Genomic DNA, 25,152 nt, shown 5'->3' with positions numbered 1-25,152 from the left:
GATAACTACAACTGTTGGAGATGGCTACCTTATTGTATGTATCTCATGCCCTCTCATTGTTCTATGCTATAGAGAATCCAGCTGGTTTCCAGGTTCACTGTTGAGCTGGCAAAACAAAAGAGGGGATGTCTGGAAGGTTTATAATTAATCGTAACCTCTGGGCAACGCTCCAAACCATTGTTCTTCACCTGCCAAGCCATTACAGAAACGGGAAAGACCATATTCAAATTAAGTGTGGTCCCACCCCAAAAGGGGCAGTCCCGCCCAAACTGCTAGGTCACATTCCAGTGGTCGAAGTGAGCGGCGGGAGCGGTCAGGAGCAGTGCTGCTCTACTTCTTTTAATGAAGTTTTACTGTTCTTATACTTTTATTTTAAAAAGAAACCGTTCCGGAATGGTTTCGTTTTAAAATAAAAGTGTAGGAAGCAGTTGAAACGTGCACTTTCAGTGCAGTGTACTGGACGTTCCCTTAAAAAGCAGGTGCATGTGTTTTGGGGTTAGTATTGTGCATGGGAGGGGGTATGGCGATGGGGTTTGTGGGGAGTGGTACAGGCCAATAGGGAACATAGTTCCACTACTTCTTTTCGTACACTTCGCCCACTGTCAGATCCCTTCTGCACAAGCATCCCCAAACATGTTTCTTCGGCCTTATTGGGCCTCATCAGTGAGGAGTAGCTTGGGTCTCGAGGCCCAGCAGGCACGGGACCCATGTCCGCCCCCACTCGGGGTAACAAAGCAAATGAAAAGAGGTGATGGCTGGAAGGTTTAGACCTGGGCCCAGGTTTAGAGCTTGTTCACGACATGCTACCCATAAAGCGCATGGTCACTTTAAATCGGCAAGGATTGCAATGTGCACACTCTCTGAGAAACAAATGATCCAGAAATTGGAAACGCAAGTCCTTAAAAATCAAGGAATTGTCATCCGAAATTAATGAAAAATCTGAAGCACAGACTAGGAGAGGATGGGGAATCCTTCACAACATTGGGAAACTATATTAACTATATCAACTTCTGTGTTTCATTATGCTTGTGCTTTGTTTCAATGGATCTGCTCAGGATGTATCCTGCACATGTAATGGAAAGATTATATTTGCTTCAATATTATGTGTTCTGTTAAAACGTCCAGTAAAATTAACACATACATATATATGTATCCAGCCAAAAAATAAAATAGTTGTGTTGTTTTACTATCTAGAATGGGCCTACACCAAGCACTAAATAAAATTCAGTCATGGTTTTGGACTGGCCAATAAATATGCAACTTCCTCAATAATATTTATTTGTATGTACATTTTTCCCATGAATATTCTTTATGTAGTTTGAAACCGTTACTATTTGGATGATCATACGTCTATTTACCAATAAGAGCTTTAATTCCATTCTCAAGTGTATTTGTTGGCACTGTGATAGTTGCCTGTGGGGAAACATCCTTACACCATTAAGAAAGAACATACTAGATGGTCACATTCCAGGTAACAATTATTATCGCAGACTTGTCTTCCATTGAACGCCAGGTGGCGATGTTGCTACTATATGCCTTGAGTAATGGAATCCCAGAGTGCACCATAGCCACAATGAAATCAGACTTATTTTCACTCGTCCCCTTATGGCACCATGATTGCTCTTGTTTTGGACTACAACTCCCATTAGCTCTACACATCAATGGTCAGTGGCACATGGGGCTTACAATCCAAACATGTGGATAGCCCTGGGTTGCAGATAACTGTAACGAGACAAAGTCAATATTTCCACTAATGTTTGTGTTATATAAAATAGCCCAGATTCGGAGTCATTCTCTCTCTCTCTCTTTTTCTCTGTCTCGCTCTCTGGCGAGCTTTCTTTCTCTCCATCTGTCCGAGTAAGTCCTATAATTGTTCTTTCTCTTGGGTGAAACCACATCCCTTTGTCTCTTTAGCTGCATATACGAGTTTTCAAGAGTAACCGAGTAAGCACAACTGTCAATGTTTAAACAGGGTTCAGGCTATTGGGTGGTGTATACATGTGTTATGTTATGTCCCTATCGCCATTCCCTGTGTTTCCTTTCAAGTTGAACCTTGGAGGGGCTGTTCCAAGGGAAAGCATGTCAACTGCCGCAGGGTGCATCGACTGCTGTGAGGCTTGACTGTGAAAATGGAAACACATCCTGCCCGATAGTATATATAAGTCTCAAGACATGTACACTGCCAGTTGATTGCTCTCAGGCCAGGAAGGTAAAACCAACTCTTTCTTTGTGTCTTTTATTTATTTATTTATTTGGAATTCTTCAAGCGCCATACGCCTGTAGGCCTATTTTTAGAAATAACAAAACATTCATAAATTGAGAATTAGATGTGTAATAGTACCACCGCTCTCTGTCGCGGCCTGTAATACTCTGCTTAGAACTGCAGAGTGTCGAATTTATGGTGTCATGAGCTATGCACTGTGGTTATGTTATCTTTCATAGCCATAATTGCCAAATTCATGGGGTTTAGTTCTTTTGCAGTGTAACCATGATGTCCCTTTAGCAACGTTTAGTTCCCCAATGTGTAAGCTTTCTGTAGGGAAAAATTATCTATATTGTCCTTTGAACTAGAGTTTTTTCACTAAAGATATATGCATGCATCATTTATTGAGAGAAGGTTATAGACTATTATGAGACATTCAACATGTTTACAATAAAGTGAAAGATATAGAATGAGAGTTTACATTTTGTACAATCCTATAATGCTTGTTTCACAAAAAGTTCCAAGAGCCAAGATGTGTTTCACACATCCTGGTGATCATCAGGGCTCTCCAAATGTTTAACTAGGTATGACGGTTAGTATTAAAGAGTAGTGCCCAAGACATGTCTTTGCACATAGAACGATCTCTGATTATCGGTGCTGGCTTGAGAAAGCCACATTCACTGGTCAGGTTGCCCAAGTAAAGTACACTTTGTACTCTGAGAACAAAGAAATAATAGAGCGTAGTACTTGAAATGTTGCTACAGGAACATCCGTAAGAATGCTTGAAGAACCCAAAGAAAGCAGCTGCTATGTTGTTTTTCAACTTATATGAACCCACAAGCAAAGCCAGCAGGCAACCATTAGACAATACATGTGGTGTAGTGGATTGCAAATCAAAGCAATCTTGGCCTTGGACATACCAACTACAATGATGTTCAACTATCCCAAATAAAGAGTGGATTTTGCTAATCAAGTCATCCGTACAATTATTGATAATGGTCAAAATATGAGAATAATGTTACTTTGTACACCTCTATTAAAGAGACATTATAGTTAAGGTATTCTTAGAAGAACCTTTTAACAAATCCTTTTTGAAGGGATTTTAGGGATTCAGCTCAAATCCGCAAACCCTAAGACAACCATAGCTCGCCGCATGCAATCATAATGTAGCTAGAACTCTGCCATCGCCATGCAGGCTCCATCTCTGATCATGATGCTTCTTTCTGTCATCAATGACAGAATGCCTTATGCCTGCAAATCAGTCTATGCTGTTGATTCAGGCTATCTTTTGTGTTGGTCCTCAAATCAAACTTAAATGAACCTATAATCATTTCAAGGGAATACTGTTTTCTTATTAGCTGTTCTTCCTGCACAAACAGTGGACACACGCCGGTCATTTTTATCGAATTTATGGTGTCATGAGCTATGCACTGTGGTTATGGTATCTTTCAGAGCCATAATTGCCAAATTCATGGGGTTTAGTTCTTTTGCAGTGTAACCATGATATCCCTTTAGCAACGTTTAGTTCCCCAATGTGTAAGCTTTCTGTAGGGAAAAATTAACTATATTGTCCTTTGAACTAGAGTTTTTTCACTAAAGATATATGCATGCATCATTTATTGAGAGAAGGTTATAGACTATTATGAGACATTCAACATGTTTACAATAAAGTGAAAGATATACAATGAGAGTTTACATTTTGTACAATCCTATAATGCTTGTTTCACAAAAAGTTCCAAGAGCCAAGATGTGTTTCACACATCCTGGTGATCATCAGGGCTCTCCAAATGTTTAACTAGGTATGACGGTTAGTATTACAGACAGGAAGTAAGATCCTCTTCAGTGTTTCTAATAGAGAGTGGCGCGCTTGGATAGTTTTATTTATTTATTTACTTCTGCTGTAACCCTGCACGTCGTCAGACCCTTGACTGCTGTAACCGTGCACGTCGGGCCCTTGACTGCTGTAACCCTGCACATCAGGCCCTTTACTGCTATAACCCTGCACGTCGGGCCTTTGACTGCTGTATCCCAGCACGCCGGGCCCTTGACTGCTGTAACCCTGCACACCGGGCCCTTGACTGCTGTAACCCTGCACATCGGGCCCTAGACTGCTGTAACCCTGCTCGTCTGGCCATTGATGCCCCTAAGGATATGTCTGGGGGTCCGTCCAATGCACAAGGAGGAATTAACCTATGTTCAGGAGTCCTAGGGGGTGGACGGAGTGTCGCCCTCTCCACTTCAACTGCCCCACTCCAGGAGGCCAAAGAGACCATGCATCCAAACAAGTTGTCCTCGACTAATTCTGACCCCCTGATCCTCATGACCTGTGTGATTTCGTGTGGGTGAAGGTGCTAACACACCAGGCAGAGCCTGTACAGTCACAAATTATGAAACTGGCATGTCCCAAAAATTGTTGCCAGGGGGGGACCACTGGAGGGGCCACTGGCCAGGACAAACCTAAATGGAGATGCCAGAGATGCTAGCGATGATGTGATCATGATTAAGCAGGGCCTGCTACCTGAACCCGAACATGAACCTGAGTCCAAATACGACTCTATAACTCTGCTATCCGCCCTGGTCACAGACCGCGTCCCCGTATTTATGGAAAATGGGCAGAAAGCGGGAGACTATGGATAATGGCTTGCTGCTAAAGCTGCAGGCCACCCACCTACGGACAGGGACTTGGAAATGAAAGGGCTAGTTATCGCCCCTGGTTCAGTGGCTGTGCATATTCAGCGTTCCGTTGTCAAGGAGACACATGTGGGTAGTGGGCGCATGCGCCTTCTGGTTCCAATAGAGCTAGCATAGCTAAAGAGGCTTTGTTGGCTCTCCTAGATGGCCATGAAATGGAGGCGGCAAGGGCGGAGACACGAGCAAGATCGAACGATGCACTTCGGGGTTAAAAACCACTGTCAGCACCAGTTTCTGATAATACCATGAACATGCCTAGAACCCATCCACCTGGGTATGAGCCTAGTAGGGAACCCCTATAGAGGGCGGGTAACAATAATAGTGTGCTGAAGGCATCCATGTCCATGCACATGGTATTTGCTCAGAGAAGCCTACACCTTTGGTGCTTCAGATGTTATAGGGAAAGAAGTCTGCATTTGAAGTCAGGTGTCATCCCGCCCTCCCTTCTGGTGATGGATGCAGATGAAATGACTAGTCGAGGGGTCTGAAGGTGGGTGGTCATTGCTAGAAGGATGAGGCGGGGGGAGGGGGGGATAATTGCTTGCACTGGGGTGCAATCCAACCTTGTTACGCCCCTGGATGGTGGGGACTCAGTTCCGGCTCCCCACCTTGCAAAGACATGCACTTACCTTCAGAAAGAGAGGTGACCTGGTATGGCTCGGAAATGAAGTGAGGCAGCGTGAGAAGGAAGGCGCCCAGCGCCAGCAGCAGCCCGCCGATGCCGATCATGCGCGGCCGGTGCACCCGGCTTCCGAAATAGCTGACGAAGATGATGAGGAGGGCATTGCTTATCTGCGGGGAGAAAGAAGGAGAGGCTTAGGGCTGCTTCCCCGACATTGCCCGAAAAGACACCCCATGCGTCTGATGCAGGTAAGTATCAGGAAGGTAGACATGTATTCCACTCTTTCAGAGCAGGAGTTGCTTATTATTTGCCAAAATGCCATCCCTTTGTAATACTTTCAGAATGGGGATATACATGGGCACGTAAAACATCCTTTGAATTATGAATCTGCAAAATAGTTTTGCGGGCGTATGCCATCATTCATTAAATAAATAAATATATATATATATATACAAGTAAAAAGTCCATTCTTTGTTTTAACTTTTTGAAAAAATACTGAGAACATACTATTACTAGGCACCTGCGTTTATGGCCACTGGAACGCACAGGATGTCTCTCTTGCTTGAGGCGAGGAGGGCTGCACACATCTATTTTCTGTGGCCCACAAACATGCTGAGAGTAATTGCCAAAGGGGGAGGGGGAGACGGTTCCAAGCAGTGGAGGCGTTTAGCTGAATTGCCGGATTTTTAGATTGGCAGAAAACAAGGGGAGAGGCCAAAAATGGAGGTCAGTTTCATTAATGGCTTCCAGAAAAGGCTGTACCATTGCATGATAACCTTTTCAGAAAAAGCGATCCCTAAATAAAATCAAACATTGGTATACATCCACTCATTTCAGATACAAAAAAAAGAATTAAAAACCTTTTTTGCAGAGCATTCCACTATTGATGCACCTTTCGGTATAAAATGGGACGCTTACAAAGGAGTAGCTTGGGGAGAGCCCAGGCCATTTCGAATGCGGGCAGAAGACCGAGGGTGCATACTGAAAGCACATTCACTGCCCAACTTAAATCTTTGCAAGCCCAACACAAAGCTAGGACACTGGCTATGATCAAAAGCCAGCCTCGCGTACTGAGAACTAACACAACCTACGTTTCTCTGCCTGAAGCCACACAATGGCTCTATAGCTGTGGGCTGAGGGATGGCCCTATACTGGCCAGAGCGCTCAAAGAGCGACAAAACGAAGCTCTTACACACTATGTGTTCCATGGGAGGGTTGGAAGTACCCCTGAGATGGAAAAAGAGAAAGAATTAAGATCGTGTTTTGGGCACCTTTACACAACAGATCCCTTAATGTGATTGCGCAGTTGGCTGATTGGACCACCCAACCTCTATTTGCTAACTGAGATGCACAGAAAGGAACCGGCTACTCAAGAAGAAGATTGCCTGGCAATTCAAAACCTAAAACCAAGTCCAGATCATGCATGTCATTTCACCAATATGCCAGGCGTCGCGAAAGTGACATCACACAAACCTTGACCTGTGATGATGTATTTTCTCCCCAGCCTGAAGTGGCATCTCGGGAAGCAATGCAACACGACCTTCACTCCTTGAGAAAACAGGAAGTGGTATCACATAGCATTGCTCCTCAGTACACTACGAAACATAGGCTAACAATATCACTATAATGTGATATACATTTCATACAAGAATGGATCGCCATATGCATCGTTAATATCAGTGTGTATAGGCCCATATTACCAAATTACTGTGGATGCAAGCAGACGTCCAAGGACAAATGATAATGATGTGTTATTATATAGCATTTATTCTTAAGAGCTTATGTAGAACAAATATACATAGAATATCACCCAACCTGTGTTGGTACTCATATATGGATCTCAAGAGGATGAAAGGCTGAGTAGAGGTGTTTAAGAAAAGACTAAATCAGAGACTCCCCCCTAAAGTGTGCCTGAAATAAACCTTTAACGAGTCTAGCAATTATTGTATATAATTCTAGAAAGACTCATTATTTGTTATTCCTAGTCTTTCTTTACCTTACAAGATGTATGATATAGGAGGCGTAATATGGTCTAATTTCTGCCCAGTCAACTCCACCTATGTTTGAGAGAAGGCCTTGTATGTAAAGTGATATTCGTTATTTCCCCCCCTGGGCCCATAGGAGAGATTTGCAGTAACGCTCAAGTCTAGAGTATTTCACATTTGTTCCAAGTAGTGGCATATGTGTGAAGATTTAAAGAGCCCGGTTAAATAGGAACCTTTTCCATATTCATCACTGCCCAGAAAGGTTCCATGCGAAAATGCCCCCAGGAACATGTCGTGTGAAAATGCAGCCAGGAAAAAGTTTTTTTTTAAAATGTAGTCATTCAATACAATCAACGCAGTGTGACAATGTTGCAAGTAATAAGGTCGCCAAAAGAACTATGTTTAAATACACAGAAGTACAAGGCTGTAACCCCAACAATGACCCTAACCTTTAATAAAACCACCACAATCAACCTTCTAAACCTCTTATACTACTACCCTGAACTTAGTGTGCTAAAGGATTTTAGTTACTCAATGCAGAATCAATGGAAAATGAACAGTGAACCCAATTCCAAACCTATCACCAGCTCGCCACAAATGACACAACCTTTTCCCTAACTCAAACCCTTGCCCTAATCCTAACCTTAGCCATACCCTTACTGCAACTCTAACACTTACCCTTATGCTTACTTTGCTGTAATCACTAGGTTTATCCTATCACCTGTCCTGCGACAGCCTCACCAGCCCTCCAAACCGTCCCTATCCTGTTCATTACCACTTCCCCATTACTTTATTAGCGCTAGCCTTACCATAGCCCTTGCCCTAACACTTAATCTACCCTAAGGACTATCCAAACCTCAACATAACCAGCCCTGCAGCAACCACTACCCTAACTCTTACCCTCATTCTAATACAAACTCTTTACTCTAACTCTCCCCCCTATCACAACTCCACAAAACCCCACTTAACCCTAACAATTACCCTAGCAGCAGTGAATTTTTAGCTACTCTTAAGCTTCATTTTTGCCAACTTTTTGCTTGGCGACTTTTTCACTGTAGAGGTATGTTCATCACGACTTTTTCACTGACTGCATTTTTGCTAGCAACATTTTCAGTGGATACTGTTTAAACATTATGGGCCTCATTCCGAGTCCGGCGGTAACCCTGCCGGTGCTACCGATGGGTTGTTGCTGAACTCTGAATGAATTACCGGCACCTGACTTCCCGGTAAAACCGGGGGATTACAACCCTGGCGGTCTGGGAAGTCAGGCGCTGGCAATTTGTAAGTCCCCATTCCCATTGAGTCCTTTGGGACTCTATGGGAATGGGGACCACGGAAGCACTGGCAACGTTGTTAACAGTGCCAGTGCTTCCATGACGGCTTGTCTACCGTGGCCGCAGTGTCCGGCAGGGTCAGCCCTGTCGGGCACAGTGGTACCAGCAGGCAAACCCGTAGTGTGCCGGTCCAGAAACAACGGTGCCGGTAAGCTAACCAGCACCATTGCTTCCGGACGGCACACTTGTAATGAGGCCCTATACCATTTATATATTACAATGTTGTACACATCTGCCCAGTAAAATTAACAATATATTACAACCAGTATTGACCTTTTCTTTACATGTTACATCATGAGGGTTTTTTTACTTCACCAGTCACCATAGTAGAGGTATTACGGCACCTAGCCTTCTCTGAATATAAAGTGTATTGTGACCTCGCACAGCTGTTGCCAGACCTTGAGCTGAGGCTAAGGAACAGTGAAGCTAGAACAGTATCAAATCGGGGGTAGCACAATGGTGAGGTTTGGAAACAGGTAATAACAAGCATTGGTGAAGCAAGTCGTTTTTCCTGGTATATACCGTAAGTTATCTAGTGCAAGTGCAAGGGGAAGGTGACTACTTTTTTCTTGCGTAATAATAGTGCCCGTTTGAGCACCTGCCAAGTTCATCACAAAACCAGACCCCAGACTTCGCTGGTCTAGGTGATGCAATACAGTAAAGTGAACTACACATACCCGAGTCCTTGGGCCATGAATTACTGATCACTATCTTCAGTTATCACACACACAGCCACATCTCACTACCCTCAAAACTTGTTTCTATGCCCTCAGAATGCGTTCATCTTATTGTAGTATCCCACTTTCTTCTTATTTGCAGCATGTAGTCAAGTGTGGGAAAGTGTATTCTGAGAAATAAAAGTAAATACATGTAGTGAGTGAGTGCTATGCATGTGTAATCCTAGGAATGAGTCCTTCTATCACACCAGATGCCCATGAATAGCCCCATGAACTGATTATCTTCTGAAGGCCGAAATGGGTGCTCTTAATCACCTAAACATGAGAAATATTTAGATAACACACACACAATGTGCCACTGGTCATTCTGTTGGTGTATGCGTATTCCTCCGCAAATCTTATACGAAGACCCTTATTCACAGAGCGTTTACCAATGGGGGTTTGCCATTATAAAACACTTCTGTGAACCAGCCCCAAGTGCTAATACCACATACCTTCTTTATCGTTATGCCTGCCTGCAACATGGCCTTCGGCCAGCTTTCCAAATGGTGGCACACAGGGCACCTCAAAGGCTCCCAGAGCCTCTGGCTGGCAGTACACAAGATGCACCAAACCTGGGATACCACGAACGGAAGAGAGAAGCAATCCGAACCAAATATTCCATGCCTATCCACCGGGCACGGACAAGAAGGAAGAAATAAGAAGCTTCCTCAGAGGACAAGAGAGAGGAGAGCCAGGGCGCCTGCCCCAGCCCTGGAGCTCACCCTTCAGTCACCATGTCTGCCGGGGCAGACGAAAGCGGAATTATTGGCTTTATATGGATTCTCGTGCAGGGTCCAGGGCAAGTAAACAAGTGTATATGCACCTCATGATGAAGTGTAAGTACTGTGGCAAGATGGGCATGGAGGCAATGACCCCCTGCATACATGGCTATAACCCCCGATGCAGTACATAAGCAAACGCCTGAGCTGTGTTTACCATAAAAGCACAGTCTATACCAAAATCAGCCCAAGGGAACAAGAATGAGAAATTAAAGGCAGTTGTAATCTTTTAAAAGTCCAGATACGTCATGAAGGACGTTATCATGTTTTCTGCGCATGCGTTGATACTTTGCTTCCAGTGTAAGGGTTCCGTTTGTAATTGCTGAGCAGAGGTGAGCAGCCTTTGGCAGTTGTACTGTGCTGAGCGGAGCTGTGAGTCTGTCTACAGTGTCCCTGGGTTGTAGAGATGAAGCTATCCTGCAAAAACGCTGCTCTGAACGCAGAGCTGAGTCGAGGTGAGTGGTCTTTGGCAGTCGTGCTGTGCTGGGCTGAGCTGAGATGCAAGTCTGTCTCCAGGGTCCGCGTCCTGTGAAGGTGGAGCTATCCTGCAAAAACCCTGCTCTGAACACGAAGCGTTCGTGTAGCCGAGCAGAGGTGAGTGGTCTTTGGGAGTCGTGCTGTGCTGGGCTGAGCTGAGCTGCTTGTCTGTCTACAGTGTCCCTGGACCGTGGATAAATAAATAAACTCCATGATGGACTTGGTCTGGGTAACCCAAGTGGAGGGGTTACTAAATGTGACCTGCTGCTAACGCTCACCGAGAGTACAAACATGAATGATGGAACCTCTGATGGCGGCACTGTGCAGAATGCGCCTCAAGGTTTTATATCATTTATATCATCTCCAGTTTTAAGTGCTTTAGACAAAGGGGGCTCATCAGGAAAAACCGATGTGCGCACTGTGCCACAGATTTGGAAAAAAAAAGTGAATGGACTTCGAGAGTCCCCTGGTGTGGTAACAAAACACACTTTGAAGTTTCCACCAGAATTACGAAGATCCTCTAAAATGAAATCCATTTGTCAGCTGATGACCTTGGGCTCGGATGACACCTTCAAAAACCATAAATTTGTTTATCGTGAGGTGCCTGCTGAAGCATAACTGGGGCTTATATTTAAACCAGGTCTGTCAAACGACCCAAGGATGGTGGTGGAGGATGAAGACTTACCGGAAAGTATGAAGTCCATAGAAAGTGGCCCACCTGGTGTGTGTTTCTCCTCCCCGCCCCCATTGAGAAAGTGCAAAGAGGGGAAGTTGGCAGGATCCCCTCTGACAGTAATAAAGATATTGACGGTGGTGAACAGGATATCATACAATTCATTAATCAAGCCTTGGAGATCATCCCACGATGGAACCTTTCAAAAGTACAGACAGCATGGTGCATAACAAAAGGGGTCCATCAAAGGAGCTGGGTGTATGGCGAACTACCGAGTTAGACCATGATGTTGTTAGCCCGCCATTCACCACAGCTAACCTCACGCCTATCACGCCGGTCAATCTTTCCAAAACTAAAAAAAGGGATCCCCAATCATAAATGACATGAGTATTGTTTGAACTTCAAAGTGAACTGTAAAAAGAAATAACCAAAGAGCAAGACTTTCTTCTGGAAGTTTGGGCCCTCTCTTGCTAGAGGATTTGTCAGACTCAAGCACATGTAGCAGAGGTCTCCAAACGTACATGGTACCCATTGCTCAATCAACAGAAGCCCCTGAGTCGGACCCTAAACCAGTGGAGATAGACACTAACACTGTGGCGGCCATAACTGTTACGATGGCTCCTTTCATAAAACTCTATGAAAGTTTAAAGATCTCACAACGCTGCTGGCAATAGTACACTCAAAGATGCTTTTTGTGGAGGGCTTTGTAACAGCATTACAAGACATTTTGGATAAGAACTCTGCGCAAATTAGGAACACGCTCCACAGCATTTATTTAGCTGATCATCCAGGAGAATAATGAAAGGAGATCTCAAAGGTTGCATGCAACATTAGTCGACCCCAAGGAGGTGGAGGCTACTAAGCCTCGGAAGCAACCTAGAGAGGTTGCACATGGCCAGAGCAGCCACACAGCAGTTAGCAAACAAAAAAAGACTAGGCAGAGACATGCGCTATTCTGTACGTTAGGGACACACACTACAACTTATTTGATGGAAGGAACAGTCTCAAAGCTTACTAATTTGCAGGTAGAGGGGGACAAGAATTTGCTTGACTTGAGGTCATCAGCTATAGAAACTCTCGATACAACCCCTTGCCAAGAGAATGATGATGTGAGCGATAATACGTTGGAAGAGTTGGCGGTTCAAGAGCTTCTAGAGCATAATGAATCGGCTGAAGTGTCAGAGCTTGAAGTACGCGAGACTATGCCTCAAACCCATAACAGAGTCGACCATTTTTTCAAAATCAAAAAGGGGGATAAACCAGGCCAATTAAACCAACAGAGTCTCGCAAACCAGCAACAAAAACAACAAAAACAAGAGCAAAGGAACAAAACTAAAAACCAAAGGTTGGCGACTAAACAGAGAACAAATAATTCAGGACAATTTATACAGAACCTGACTTTACCCGAGAATACAAACAAGGGTGTGAAACCTAATATTAATATCAATGAAGAACTTCCTAAAAGAGCAAATCCAGAGAAGATCTACTGTGATGTTGAACAAGCGCAGAAACCTCAAACTAATGTCTCTTGTGATGATTTTATGAACATTTCAACATATTCCATTTCGGATGCTGAAACATCAGTCGAACAAAGTATAGTTAACAGTTTGAGTAGCAGGGGATGACAGTGCCGTGAGCGCATGTTTTCGCAGGCAAAGGAAGTGAGTGGGGTGACAAGAGAGAACGATACGAGACATGATCAATTGGGGAGCAAGACGGTCACTCGTACAGACAATGAAAATGAGCGTGAGGTAATGCCCAAGAGCCTTTTGCTTCACGTCACCCTCCCCATTTGTAAAGATCAAGAATATAATCGCCATTGACCCCATCTACTCATATCTCAGAGAGCAAATGATTCACTTTGAGACCAAAACATCAACATGATGATTTGTAGAAGTACCGTCCTAAAAGCAGGAGGGATCCAGTGACATCCAAGGAAGTTTCAGAGCATTTGGAGAGGTCAGTAATTGACAGGAAGAATTTGGAGGATTACCCTAAAAAGAGGATGCATCATGCCCCTCTCCCAAAGGGGCATACAATTGAAGAGCTCCATTCCAAATTTTGGAAGAAAAGCGAAAGAGCTTGAAAGTGCAGGACCTTAACAGAAGGTGTGTATTCGCTGGAGACCTATCAGAAAGAAAAGCGAAAGAGCTTGAAAGTGCAGGACCTTAACAGAAGGCGTGTATTCGCAGGAGACCTATCAGAAAGAAAAAGAAAATCAAACTAGCTCTAAGAAGGTCCTGCACAATGTAAACCGTCTGCTGTTAGAGAGCATCCTACACATTGATGATGATGACTTGATATTGAATTGTGAAAATGTGCTTTGGTTGCTGCACCATGTTCCTAAACTTCGTTTAGTAGCTTCAAACGATTTGCAAACAATTTAATTTTTAGAAGAGGAACGAGTGGACAAGGTGGTCATCCATGTGGTGTCTAATTTAGTTAAACACTCACTACTGGTAGAGGTGAATAACCTGTTACCCCTGTTAACCCAGTGTGATTTGACTGAACTGCCAGCTGCATCAAAACCCCCACTAAGGACCACCAGATGTGATCAAGAAAATCAGTAAGAAGTGTTGAGGATGAAAGAAAGAAAGAAAGAAAGAAAGAAAGAAAGAAAGAAGGAAAGAAAGAAAGAAAGAAAGAAAGAAAGAAAGAAAGAAAGAAAGAAAGAAAGAAAGAAAGAAAGAAAGAAAGAAAGAAAGAAAGAAAGAAAGAAAGAAAGAAAGAGGATGCCTTAACTAACCCCACGTTTGAGTACAGCTGGCCACTATCATGAGAGCAAGCGAAGAATGATAAACCAACAGGAGATATCATACAACAAAGAGTATGACAATAGGAATTGGCTTGCAGAGAGTTTGGTGGCGGAAAAAAGTAGAACCTAACTATTTCAATCAGACAAGCATAAGGCCTTTACAGTGGGAAATTGGAATGCAAGAGGATTCAGTCATTTGTTTGGGAATGGTGACTTAGATTATGATTAATTTATTTGTCATTTATATATTTGTCATTCATTTGTTTGATGTTGTATGTCTTCAAGAGACCGGGTTGAGAGAGGCCCCTTTATTGGATGGATATAGTGTTTATCTACACTAGGCTCTAAAGGGGCCTAAGGAGAGACCGATGTCAGGCTTCCTAACAGCAGTTAAAATGGAAGAGGATTATGTGTGATGGCAATGATCAATCCTAACACCCACATTCAAAATCTAATAATACGGGTTAAAGGATTGCGACCCAGTAACCAATAGTGAATGCTGCTTAGGAGGTGCTGATAGCTAATGCGGTTCCAGCTGTATACTGGGTGGAGCATTTCTCCCTTTTGTTTTCGGATACAACTTCACATGGGGTTGAAGCTGATGGCTAACGTTATAGCGAGTGGTAATTTCCTATTGAAATGGATGACATTGTTGATTTAATTAAGAAAACCATCAACTGTAAGGATCCTGTGCCGGACGGGATGCCGAATATCATGCTGAAAAAGAACCCAGAATTATTGGCATTGCTTGGTGGAAGCTGTTACATTACATAAGAAAAGTTAAAAGGTCCCGCAGTCATGGAAGAAATCAGTGGTTGTGCTGATCTTCAAGAACGGTGATAGGTCGGAGCCTAAAAACTATAGGTCTATCGCCCTTCTTGATGTGGCTGGGTAAATCTTTGCAGCTCTGGTGTTGAGGGCCCTCTCAAAGTGGGTTATTGCATCTGGAAACTATGATCTTTTATAGTTGGGTTTTATAAAAGAGGTGGTTACATCTTTGAAGGTATTTTTAATAAACATACTAAAGCCATGTGTAGTCAGAATGAAAAGTAAGATGTACCTAGCCTTTATAGATCTGGCTGGATCATTTGACACTTTTGACGGCAAGAAACTTTGTCCAAAGTTAAAGTTATGGTAGTGCCCGGGTGACACTTTAGAAGCAATACAGGAGTTATACTCTGGCACATCGCTAAAAGTAAGATTACATTTGAGAGGGACTCTTTACGACTACATTCCGGCCGAGAAAGGTCTCAAAAAAGGGTGCCCACTTGTGACTACTCTTTTTAATTTGTTTATTTCTGATCTACATAAAACATTAACGACTGCAAGAAGTTTCGCTCCTAATGTTGATGGCAAGTGCTTAGACAGATTACTGTATGCAGAGAATTTAGTCCTAATTGATCAAACCCCAATTGGGTTGCAAGGACAGTTAAATGCATTGTAGACTTATATCGGGGAGAATGGCCTGCAGATGAATGCTTATAAATCCAGACGATTAATCTTCCAGCCAGCCAAAGGCAAGGAAATAACAAGTACTTAGGAAATGAGAGTTTGACAAAAGTCGACCCTTTTATATATTTATGGATGCAATTGAATAACAGCACCAAAGACGCCCCTAGGGAATTTTCCTTGCAAAATAAACCTAGAAATCTTGCGGCTCAAGGACGCGTAATACTGAAGAGGTATGGGAGATTTTTTTCTTATAACAGTTGTTTCTTTTTATCGTATGAAGGTTGTTCCCATACTGACTTATGGTGCAGAGGTATCTTTTGCACTTCCGGCTAAAGTATGGACATTCCGGGAGGATAGTCTTGGGAGCATAGCTCAGGGCCAACTTGCTCACCTTGGAAGCAAGACGACAGAGAGCAACACAGGTTCGATGCCCGGGTCCGCGCTTAGAAACCTCTAAGTATTAAGCGGGTTATAAAAAACCTATCATATCATATCATATTCTTGAAGGCTTGTTCTGGAAAAGGGTCCTTAGTTTACCAAAATGTGTGCCGATCCAGGTAATAAGAATGGAATTGGGCCTTATATGAATGTATACTATGGTTCTTTGGAAAGGTTTATCACTGTATCGAAAATGTATATCATTGGACCCACTACATGGTTTTGCTATGATAAAGAGTGCAATGATGAGAGTCTGAGCCAATATTAATAGAATGGAAGAAAATATGCTGTGCAATATTGGCAGACTTGAACGTTGCTGAATGAAACTTTGGTGGCTAATCCAGCCTCAGTCAAATACAAACAATGGTTGAAAGACTGGATAGAGACTCAACAACAAAGACAGACTTTTAAACTGTATGCACAATTGGTTCCAGGGACTTGACAATACAACAACTTACCTAAATATTTGATCAAATTCCGAAACTGTTTTTTTCGTGCACAGCAAATGTGTTTTAGACTAAACCTCTACCTCCACAAGAGAGATATTGGCTATACGAATTAGAGTTGGAAGAACTGACCTAACATGCAGATTATGCAAGCTGGAAGAATCCAAAGAGACTCTGCAACATCTGGTATTGTTTTAAACTGCTTTGACAGAATTAAGATCGAGAATGCTGGGTAAATGTATTAATGAGCAAAGTGTGCCGAACAATGGTGGTTGGCAGTTATACACGGAGAACGACTATCATTGATTTTAGCGCTGGTTAATTTCTTAAAGGAGACATTCATATTATTAGAATTATCTTTTTTAGCAGTGATGAATAAGAATTCTCAGTAACGCCTCCTTTTTTTAATTTCATAGATGAATATTTGAGAATGTGATATTAATATCAGCTAGGAACATGTTGCTGTCAATAGGACATAAATATGTGAATGTAATTTGTGATGTTCTTTATATGTATTTTTTGGAAATGTATAAAGATGGAAATGGTAAAAGGTTTGTTGCAAGTCAAATACCAATAAATAAATAAATAAACTTTGTTCACAAAGAGGGCGTTTTTCCTTTGGAACTGTTTAAACAATATAGCAAGCCTTGTGGGTGCTTTTCAATGAAATAAGGTACGTTGGGGATATTCCAACCCGTGAGGCAAATCTGAGATTAATTTTGCTTTTATTTGATGATAATTTACAGATGAGAAGAGTACCCCTACACAACAGGAACTGGGATAGTAACACGTTAAGCTACACAAGAAATGTTCCTGTTGGAAAATATACTTGATAATAACAGGTCAACAATTTAAGTAGCAATTAATTAGCACAAATAATGAGATCCTCATCAACCACATCAATATACAATGAGAGCGGTTCTTAAAATCAATTTAATAAAAGGTTATGTGAGTTCAAATTGATTAGAAAGCACAATGTTAGAAGCGATTGTGCAACCAAATATTTGTGCAAGGTGCACATGCTAGAAGTAAATATTAACATAAATAAATTACCAGAGGGCAGATAATCATGATGAGGTGAACATTCATGTTTACATTTTTACAAGCGCATTGAAAGAACATACGATCGACATTCAAGAAAATATTTATCTGATTTACCAACAAATAAATACAGAACAATCTCATGTGGTTTAATTCATTAGAGAGGAGACTGAAGAGTCATCCAGAGTGAGCCGGGACTCAAGATATAGTGCTAAGTCCCAGTGCTGAACCGTGGCTAGCACCAGAAGGGGAACTCCTCTAAAGTCTAATTGAGTGGAGATAGACGGTCTAAACTCTGCCAATGTGATTACAGGGCAGGGTCTTCCTTCTTCAGGGGCATTCATCGGATCACGATTTTCAAGATTTATGCTAATTAATTGCGGCTTATATTGTTGACCTATTATTGTCAAGTATGTTTTCCAACGGGTACATTTGTCTTGTAGCCTAACGTTTTTTATGATAGGCTGCTTGCCGCATCATGACGTCAATCTGATTCCTGAGTAGACATCTCTTTAAATGACCTGTCCCAGGCATAACCTTTTTAACTTGTGAATTCTTCTAGAGTGAGAAAAAGGAGGTTCCCGGGGAATGAAGGGCTCCCAAAATGACCAGTCAATGCGCACCCTCGCAGAGTCCGGGAAGAGAAGATGAAAGCAGATTGTATCGGCTCTGTGACAGTGCTTCATAGCTTTCATATATGTGTGAGTGCAAACACGGATCAAGACAACACTGCTAGGCTTCATGAATGATCTGATGACTTGCAGGGGAAGCAGGATGGATCTAGAAGTAGATCCCTGCTCCCGAATTGTCCACCCTCCCTCGCTCCTGTTGTTAGCTCCTCACTCCCTTGGTTCTCTTCTTACCTCACCGTGTTCTTCCCCCTATGATTGTAAAACGTCCTGTTGCTTCCTGAAGCTAGGCCGTGCAGCAAATAAATACTACAATAATAATGAAACCTTTCTCTAGAAATCATACGTGTTCAGAAGGGTCCTGAATACTACGTTACTTCTTAGTGCTATCCATGAGTTTACTCCGCAGAATGGAAGCTTGATTCTCAAGGTCTCGTTTTTTTGTTTGAGAGCTTTTTGAGCATGGGCTCAATGAATTTTAGTCAAGTAACCTTGAGCACCTTCTGTGACCAGGCTAGGACAGGACTGCTCTGTAAAGTGATAGGAGTGTTGAGTGTCAGACCCTGTAAGCACGAAGACTTGCAACTTCAGGGGCCGACAATGAATCTGGTGTCCGTTAGGGGCCCCCGCAGAAAGTGCCCCCCACCGCTTTCACTTACCTCATGGAGACTGGAGATGAGGCCGGAGGAGAAGCTGGACAGGCCGAAGCGCTTCTCAATAGTGGTCAGGCTGCTCTTGAAGTAGGCGCTGTAGAGGAGCTGGGACAGCTGCAGAAGCCCGTGACAAAGCACGAAAACCTGCAAGCAGGAAAAAAAGAAGGAGAGGCGGGGTCAGGGGAGGAGGAGCATGGAAACCCATCGCACATATATTTGGGGTGGAGCAAGCAATGGTAGACATACACAGAGGAACATTCATTATAAACTGACATGCCAGACGCATGTTACTACATGTGCAGTAGTCATCATATCTGCAGGAAGCAACTGGTTTTATTGCAGATGCTGTTGTCCCGTCCAGAGGAACCCTTCAAACATTTACAGTCTCAGTTGACTCTAAGATGACATGTAACGAATGTAAAACTTCCTGTCCATGTCAGACAGTGCCGGTGCAGAACATAATACCTCTCCCACACTCCATCTTATATTTGCAAGTCTCCCATACCCTCCTATCTAACAACGTCCTCTCCCGCTAAGTCGAACACGCCCTTCGCAATCTTCCTTCTGTAATGTTAAGTCAAAAGGATCACTCTATGTGTGAAATCGATACATTAAACTTAGGGTTCATGAGCACTTGGAAATAGGATGTGCGAGTAAGGTATGTTCGAGTAATTGCCCACGTTGCTTTGATATGCACGGACCCGGGGATCGAACCTGTGGTGTTCTGTGGCGTCTTGCTTCCAAGGCGAGCGCGTTGCCCCTGAGCTATCCTCCCCCATAATTTGATGTACATAAGCATTATCGGAAGGTGCATTTAAGCAGGGGGAACATCAGACACCTTGCTGAAGCTGAAAGATTGTTTAGGCTGCCAACGGATCCGTATGTGGTACTAGCTGTTGGGACGTTTTTTATGAACAGCTTGTCCATTCAGAACCTGTATATTGAAGGACCCTCTGCCCCCAATGGGATAATCTCTGTGAAGTTCAACAAGATTTCATTGATACACATCTATAGCTGAGAGATGCTTCATGCATACGTCATTCTGTTTGATCTCAAAATAATTCATGAAGATGCAGAAAAATGTGATGGTTGTTTTACCTTCTAGGTCTGTGAATTGATGTAAGATTTTTTTTTTGTATACGATGCCTTAGTCTCCCTCTAGATCACTACTTCGTGCCATCCACTGCCTACTGTTACACACGCACCCCACTAACACAACCACTCTCCGTCTACCTTAACCCTATTGCATAGTTCCTTTTGGTTGTTCTGTTTGTCTGTTTTGCATTCCCTCTTCCCCATCCCCCTCACTGATGCCCATTGTTTCTTTTCTTCCTCTGCAGGCTATGGTCTTCCTACCTCAGGAGCGGCGCAGGATGCCAATTTCTCAGACAAGGCACCAATGGCACAAGGTGGGTGCTACACTATAAAAGCTCTATAACATGTACTTTGTACATTGGCTTTTTCCAACACACAAGGGTGGACAATATGTATCTTGCTTATAAGAGAATCTCATTCTAAACGTCTCCTGTCCCTCAGGAGGAGATAACTTATCCTGGGTCGCTGCCGTCCCCGGTCACTGGTGATGTGCCGCGTGTCTAATAGGGACAGCGAGAAGAAAATGTCCTTAAAAGCTAAGGTAAACTCAAGTTTTAAAATTACTCAAAGCAAAAGAGTCAAGAAGGCTACTCAAGATTCAAGTAAATGATTATCTCAGAGCAGTCAGGCATGGATTTTAGTCATTTATTTGACTCTCCTCTGAGTATGCTTCAGCCAACTTAATATTCTGCCCATTAAAAACGAGAGCAAAGCACCCCCAGTCGGCCCAAAAACTGGAAGTGAGATACATAAAACAGCCATGACTTTCAAAATGTGTCCTACGTTATTAGAAGTATACTGCAAAATGGTGTGAGTACCTGGGCATGTAATAGAAACGCCTGAAAATACCTATTTTATACTTATGCATAGGCCAAAACTGTTGGCTTTGCCAATGCTTGCTTTTAACAGGCTTCCGTGAAGGATGCGTATATTGCTTATAAATCAAGTGGCTGAATGCACACATGGGTGAGATATTTAGATTACACAAGTAGAGCATTTAGAGCTCTGATTAAGCCATTGGGCCTCATTATATGTTTGCCGGTATCCTGACGATATTACCGTCGGGATACCGGCAAACGGTAATACCGTTACCAGCATTAATCTACCCGAATTACTGCCAGATTACAGGTGCCAGAAATGATAGGTTAATCCCCATACCATAGAGTACATAGGACCCGTTCGTGCCTGTAATGATGGTCTCCCCACCCCCGTTCCGGTTCTTCGAACGGGGTCTTAATGCTATTAGCACCCCGGGTTACCAAAGCGGTATTTTCATTCAAAGAAGGGGATGCGTGCAATGTCCCATTCATTGAATGAAAATACTGTTCTAAAATGGGCAACATGACTATGGAAGGTGGGGCTCCATATGGAAGGTGAGACTTATATTTCCATGGCGGCCGCAACCTGAGAAGAAGGGAAGCTGACGCAGCAGCAGGCACTGCCGCTACAAGAAGTGGGACTGGGGAGGGGGACTGGGATGAGATTTTTTTTGAAAAAAGGAAGGGTGGGTGAGTAGAAGATGGAGGCCCGCGCGGAGGAGATAGCCTGCGGGTTCTGTGGAATGCGGGCTGAGGACCGAGACTTCAGCCCGCGATCCATGGAACCTGATTGGCTGCGCCCCCCACCCTATGTGCTATTATAAAATCTCTTTGCCTGTGGTATCCACAGCTTCCAATTCAACTCTAAAAGATTTAGCTTCACTTTTGGTGCAAGTGCCCACGGGGAAAGGGGCCACGCGCCAGCTGCATATCAGCCTGTGATCCATAAGCTTCGTAAACATTGAGTGCTGGAGCACCACTTTACTACCAAAAACTACCGGAAAAACCTTTGCCTCCTCGTTTCACGAGAGCAGGTACACGTTCAGCTTGAGGTGTCCATAATAGTTCCCTGGAAACCTCTGTCTTTGGCAGGTCCGGCATGCAATCTTTAGGGAGGCCCAGTTTTGGGGATAATGTTACTTCGCGGAATAGGATTATCAAAGATGCTGATCTCAGTGAGTGGTAAACTGTGAATGTGAAACAGAGGCAGCCCTTTTCTGTGTCGCTGGTATCGCCTGGGATTTAGCAATGTCCATTTTCATGTGATGGAGTTTCGTGAAAGACGCATTATCAGTCAGCAGCTTTTGTGAGGCAAACAGAGACCTGCCCCTTAAAACATCATCATCGGAATGGGTGCGACAAGGCTCCCTCCAGCCTTCGTCTGGTGAGACCTCCGTTTATAAGGTAAACACATCATCCTCAAGCCTGTTCACATATATACGATGACAGACGCCTGCTGGACCCCTTGATTATGGAGAATCCTTCTTGCATCTTCACCTCCGTCCCCCAAAGCCATGCAAGCTCCAGAGTAGAGCTGTGTAGGGATGCTCAGAAGTTAGTCGTCAACCCCTAAAAATAAGAGCTATTTTAAAAGCCTCCAATTTTTTAATAACCTTTTCATTTCCCGGTTGGGAATGGCATGTGATATTTAAAACAAGGGACATCATTGGAGGAACTGAATGGGGAAATGTGGGTTTTGCCCCATACAGTACGCGAGCTGCCTCCTTGCAGGAAATCAGACACCGCAGTGATCGGTTGGGAGGCGTAGCCATTTAAAGGCCTCAGTATCAGCATGTTGAAATGATTAAAAAAACATTTGAAATGAGTTCTATATTTGAATGGTCACTTAATTAAAACTTAGGATCGCATAGGATTAGCAAATGTACTGCCTGGGGCTCATGGACAGCACTGCATAGAGTAATACATTCAGTATCCACCGCGTACAGTACTGTGCAGTACGGTGGTAAATAACTCATGCGTTCCCAACTCATAATTAGGTGGCCTTTTAAACAGGAGGCATTGCAGCCCTTCTCATTAGGTGACCCTAAGTGTGTATAGCTGGGAGCGGATCACTTTACTACCCAAATGTTTCTGCGGTAAAGGATTTGGCATCCCGATAAAAAAAAAAAAGAGGGGACACAGGGGTGTCCCCCATGCAATGAGATAGAGGAGTGACAAGTGAGCTCTCTCTCTGACAGCAAAGCGGGCGGGGAGAATTGGAAAGGAAAAGAAGTCAGGGTAAATGATCCGCGGAATACTGGCACCAATCCTTCAATGCTGCTGCTAACGCGCATTACAGCCCTCTGCATGGCGGTCCAGCCACTGCAAGAGAACAGAGGAGTATTCCATAGGCCAAAATAGAGCGTCCGCATCAAGATTAAAAAAATTGGCTCAAGTAGCATTTGAGTAATCGTGCGACTTTCATCCTTAATGGTACAGCCTGTGGTTTAAAAAAAGAAATACAGGATCTTGAAGAAATTATGTTAACCAGGTTAACTTTGATTTTTGGACGCTAGATTTAAAGGCCTCATGGGTCTCTTCCTTGGCCAATTATCTACCTCAGGATAAGACCCACCTGGGCATGAAAGCTAGCAGCCAAGAATATGAGTTAGCCCAATGAAGCTGGAAACCGTTGCCTGTCGCACAGAAGCTCCCCTGAATAAATATAAATTGAGTAACTATTTTTAATATTTTTTTCTTTGTATTTGGTTTACTCAAAACCTTTACAATACAAAGCACAGCAAAACAGTTAATCATACAACATTATTAAAAAGGCACATATCATCCATAAAAACAGATTAAAATACATAGGTATCGGACATAAAAACAGATACATTTCATTACACTATTCATACTAAAATCCATTTTGTCTTAATAAATAATCAAATCATATCACATTTACAAACAAAGGAAGGGGAATCGATTTGCAACAAATCATTTAAGGTATCACCAACCTCCCTCCCTGTGAAAAAAAAGCCCATAACCACTTTGTTACATAAAGAACAAGACAACGAGATAAATCCATAACTTTAAAACGATCTGAAATTACTTAATCCTTACAATCCCTGATCAGGCAGCATAAATAACCAGAGACAGCAATTTCTGTAGAAGGACGAGTCGCCCCAGACATCTTTCCCATAGACAGCCACCCTCAGCACAATTTCATTCAACCAATACATCCCTAAAATAACTCCGCCTCACGGGTGACAGTGCAACACAGTGAATCATTAAATGTTTTAAAGTTTCAGTAGTGTTCACATCACCACAAAAATCGACAGACTTTACTTATCAATTTTTGTCTAAGGAGGACCTTTTTAGTACAAAGCAGATTCTATATAAATCGTAAAATCAGATCTCTGAAAAAAGGATTCGGGAAGATATTCATATAAAGGGTGCCACTAAACCTCTTGTTGTGATATATGGGAGGTAGAGGGATATTTATGAAGCAAGTCCACAGTCTCACACCAATCACAATCTAAGAAATCTTTTCTAACTTTGCTTGGATTAGCCTCCAAATCTTTCATATTACATCCGCGAAGTTACAGTTCACACTGCTCACCCAAATTGGACAGGAAATTGCCCTTGCCACTTTTATTAGCCACATACATAGAAATCTCACAAAAAAAGTGAATTAAAGTAGAAACCTGATTGCCTCCATTTTACTGTGACTTGTAGAGATAATATTCCTAATTCATACCGAATATCAGCTAAGGGAATGGAGTTAGGCACTCTCAATACCTTTTCCAAGTGGCAAGCCCAATTTTATCCAAGCATTCGTAAATCCATATCCCCCAAAGTTCGATGCCATATTTCAATTTAGGGGCCGCTTTACCTACATAAAAGGTTAACATTGGCTTAATCGAGAAGCACCCACATTTTTTATTTATTTTCACCATTTTATTCATTAGAAGCGTGCCATTATGCTTCAACGTATTGCAAATTGTTGCCCTGTAATCGGAAAACCCAAATAACCAACACTTGCTGCGGTGGTTAGGATGGTTTTTTCAAAATGCCACTTCTGCAAGTGATGTTTTTTCCCTTATGAGAATATCAAGATTTTAGTTTTGCTAGGATTTCTTAACAAACAATTATAACTGACAAAAGGCGCTGGAGGCAAATTATCAAAAATCAAGACATCATCTGTGAATGCGAGCTATGGAATCCTGAAAGAGCCCAGTTTCGGAGATATACATGCAGGAGTATTCAAATATTCTCAGACGTCTGACTCATAAAGATTAAAGAGGCAGGGAGCCAGAACGCATCCCTGCCTCAAACCAGACCTAGTTTCAATTCTGCGGCTCAACTGGCCAGCCTAGTATACATTGAGTAATAGTAAATGTTA

At 42.9% G+C, this 25,152-nt stretch overlaps 1 protein-coding gene across 2 annotated transcripts in view; it reads right to left on the bottom strand.

Annotated features, from left to right (window-relative positions):
• Positions 1–25,152, bottom strand: part of SLCO2A1 (solute carrier organic anion transporter family member 2A1) — a 469,694-nt gene that overhangs the window by 127,250 nt on the left and 317,292 nt on the right. For both annotated transcript variants that reach the window (XM_069618059.1, XM_069618058.1), the window contains exons 2-3: positions 18,904–19,041; positions 5,524–5,686 (exon numbers count right to left, since the gene is read on the bottom strand). In XM_069618059.1, the coding sequence (XP_069474160.1) occupies positions 5,524–5,686; positions 18,904–19,041 (301 nt within the window). The remainder of the gene's footprint in view (positions 1–5,523; positions 5,687–18,903; positions 19,042–25,152) is intronic.

Source organism: Ambystoma mexicanum, chromosome 10, assembly GCF_040938575.1.
Source record: "Ambystoma mexicanum isolate Mex_15411 chromosome 10, UKY_AmexF1_1, whole genome shotgun sequence".
Classification (NCBI taxonomy): domain Eukaryota; kingdom Metazoa; phylum Chordata; class Amphibia; order Caudata; family Ambystomatidae; genus Ambystoma; species Ambystoma mexicanum.
Note: the sequence above shows the minus strand (reverse complement) of the source record. Positions and strands in the feature narration are given on the sequence as shown.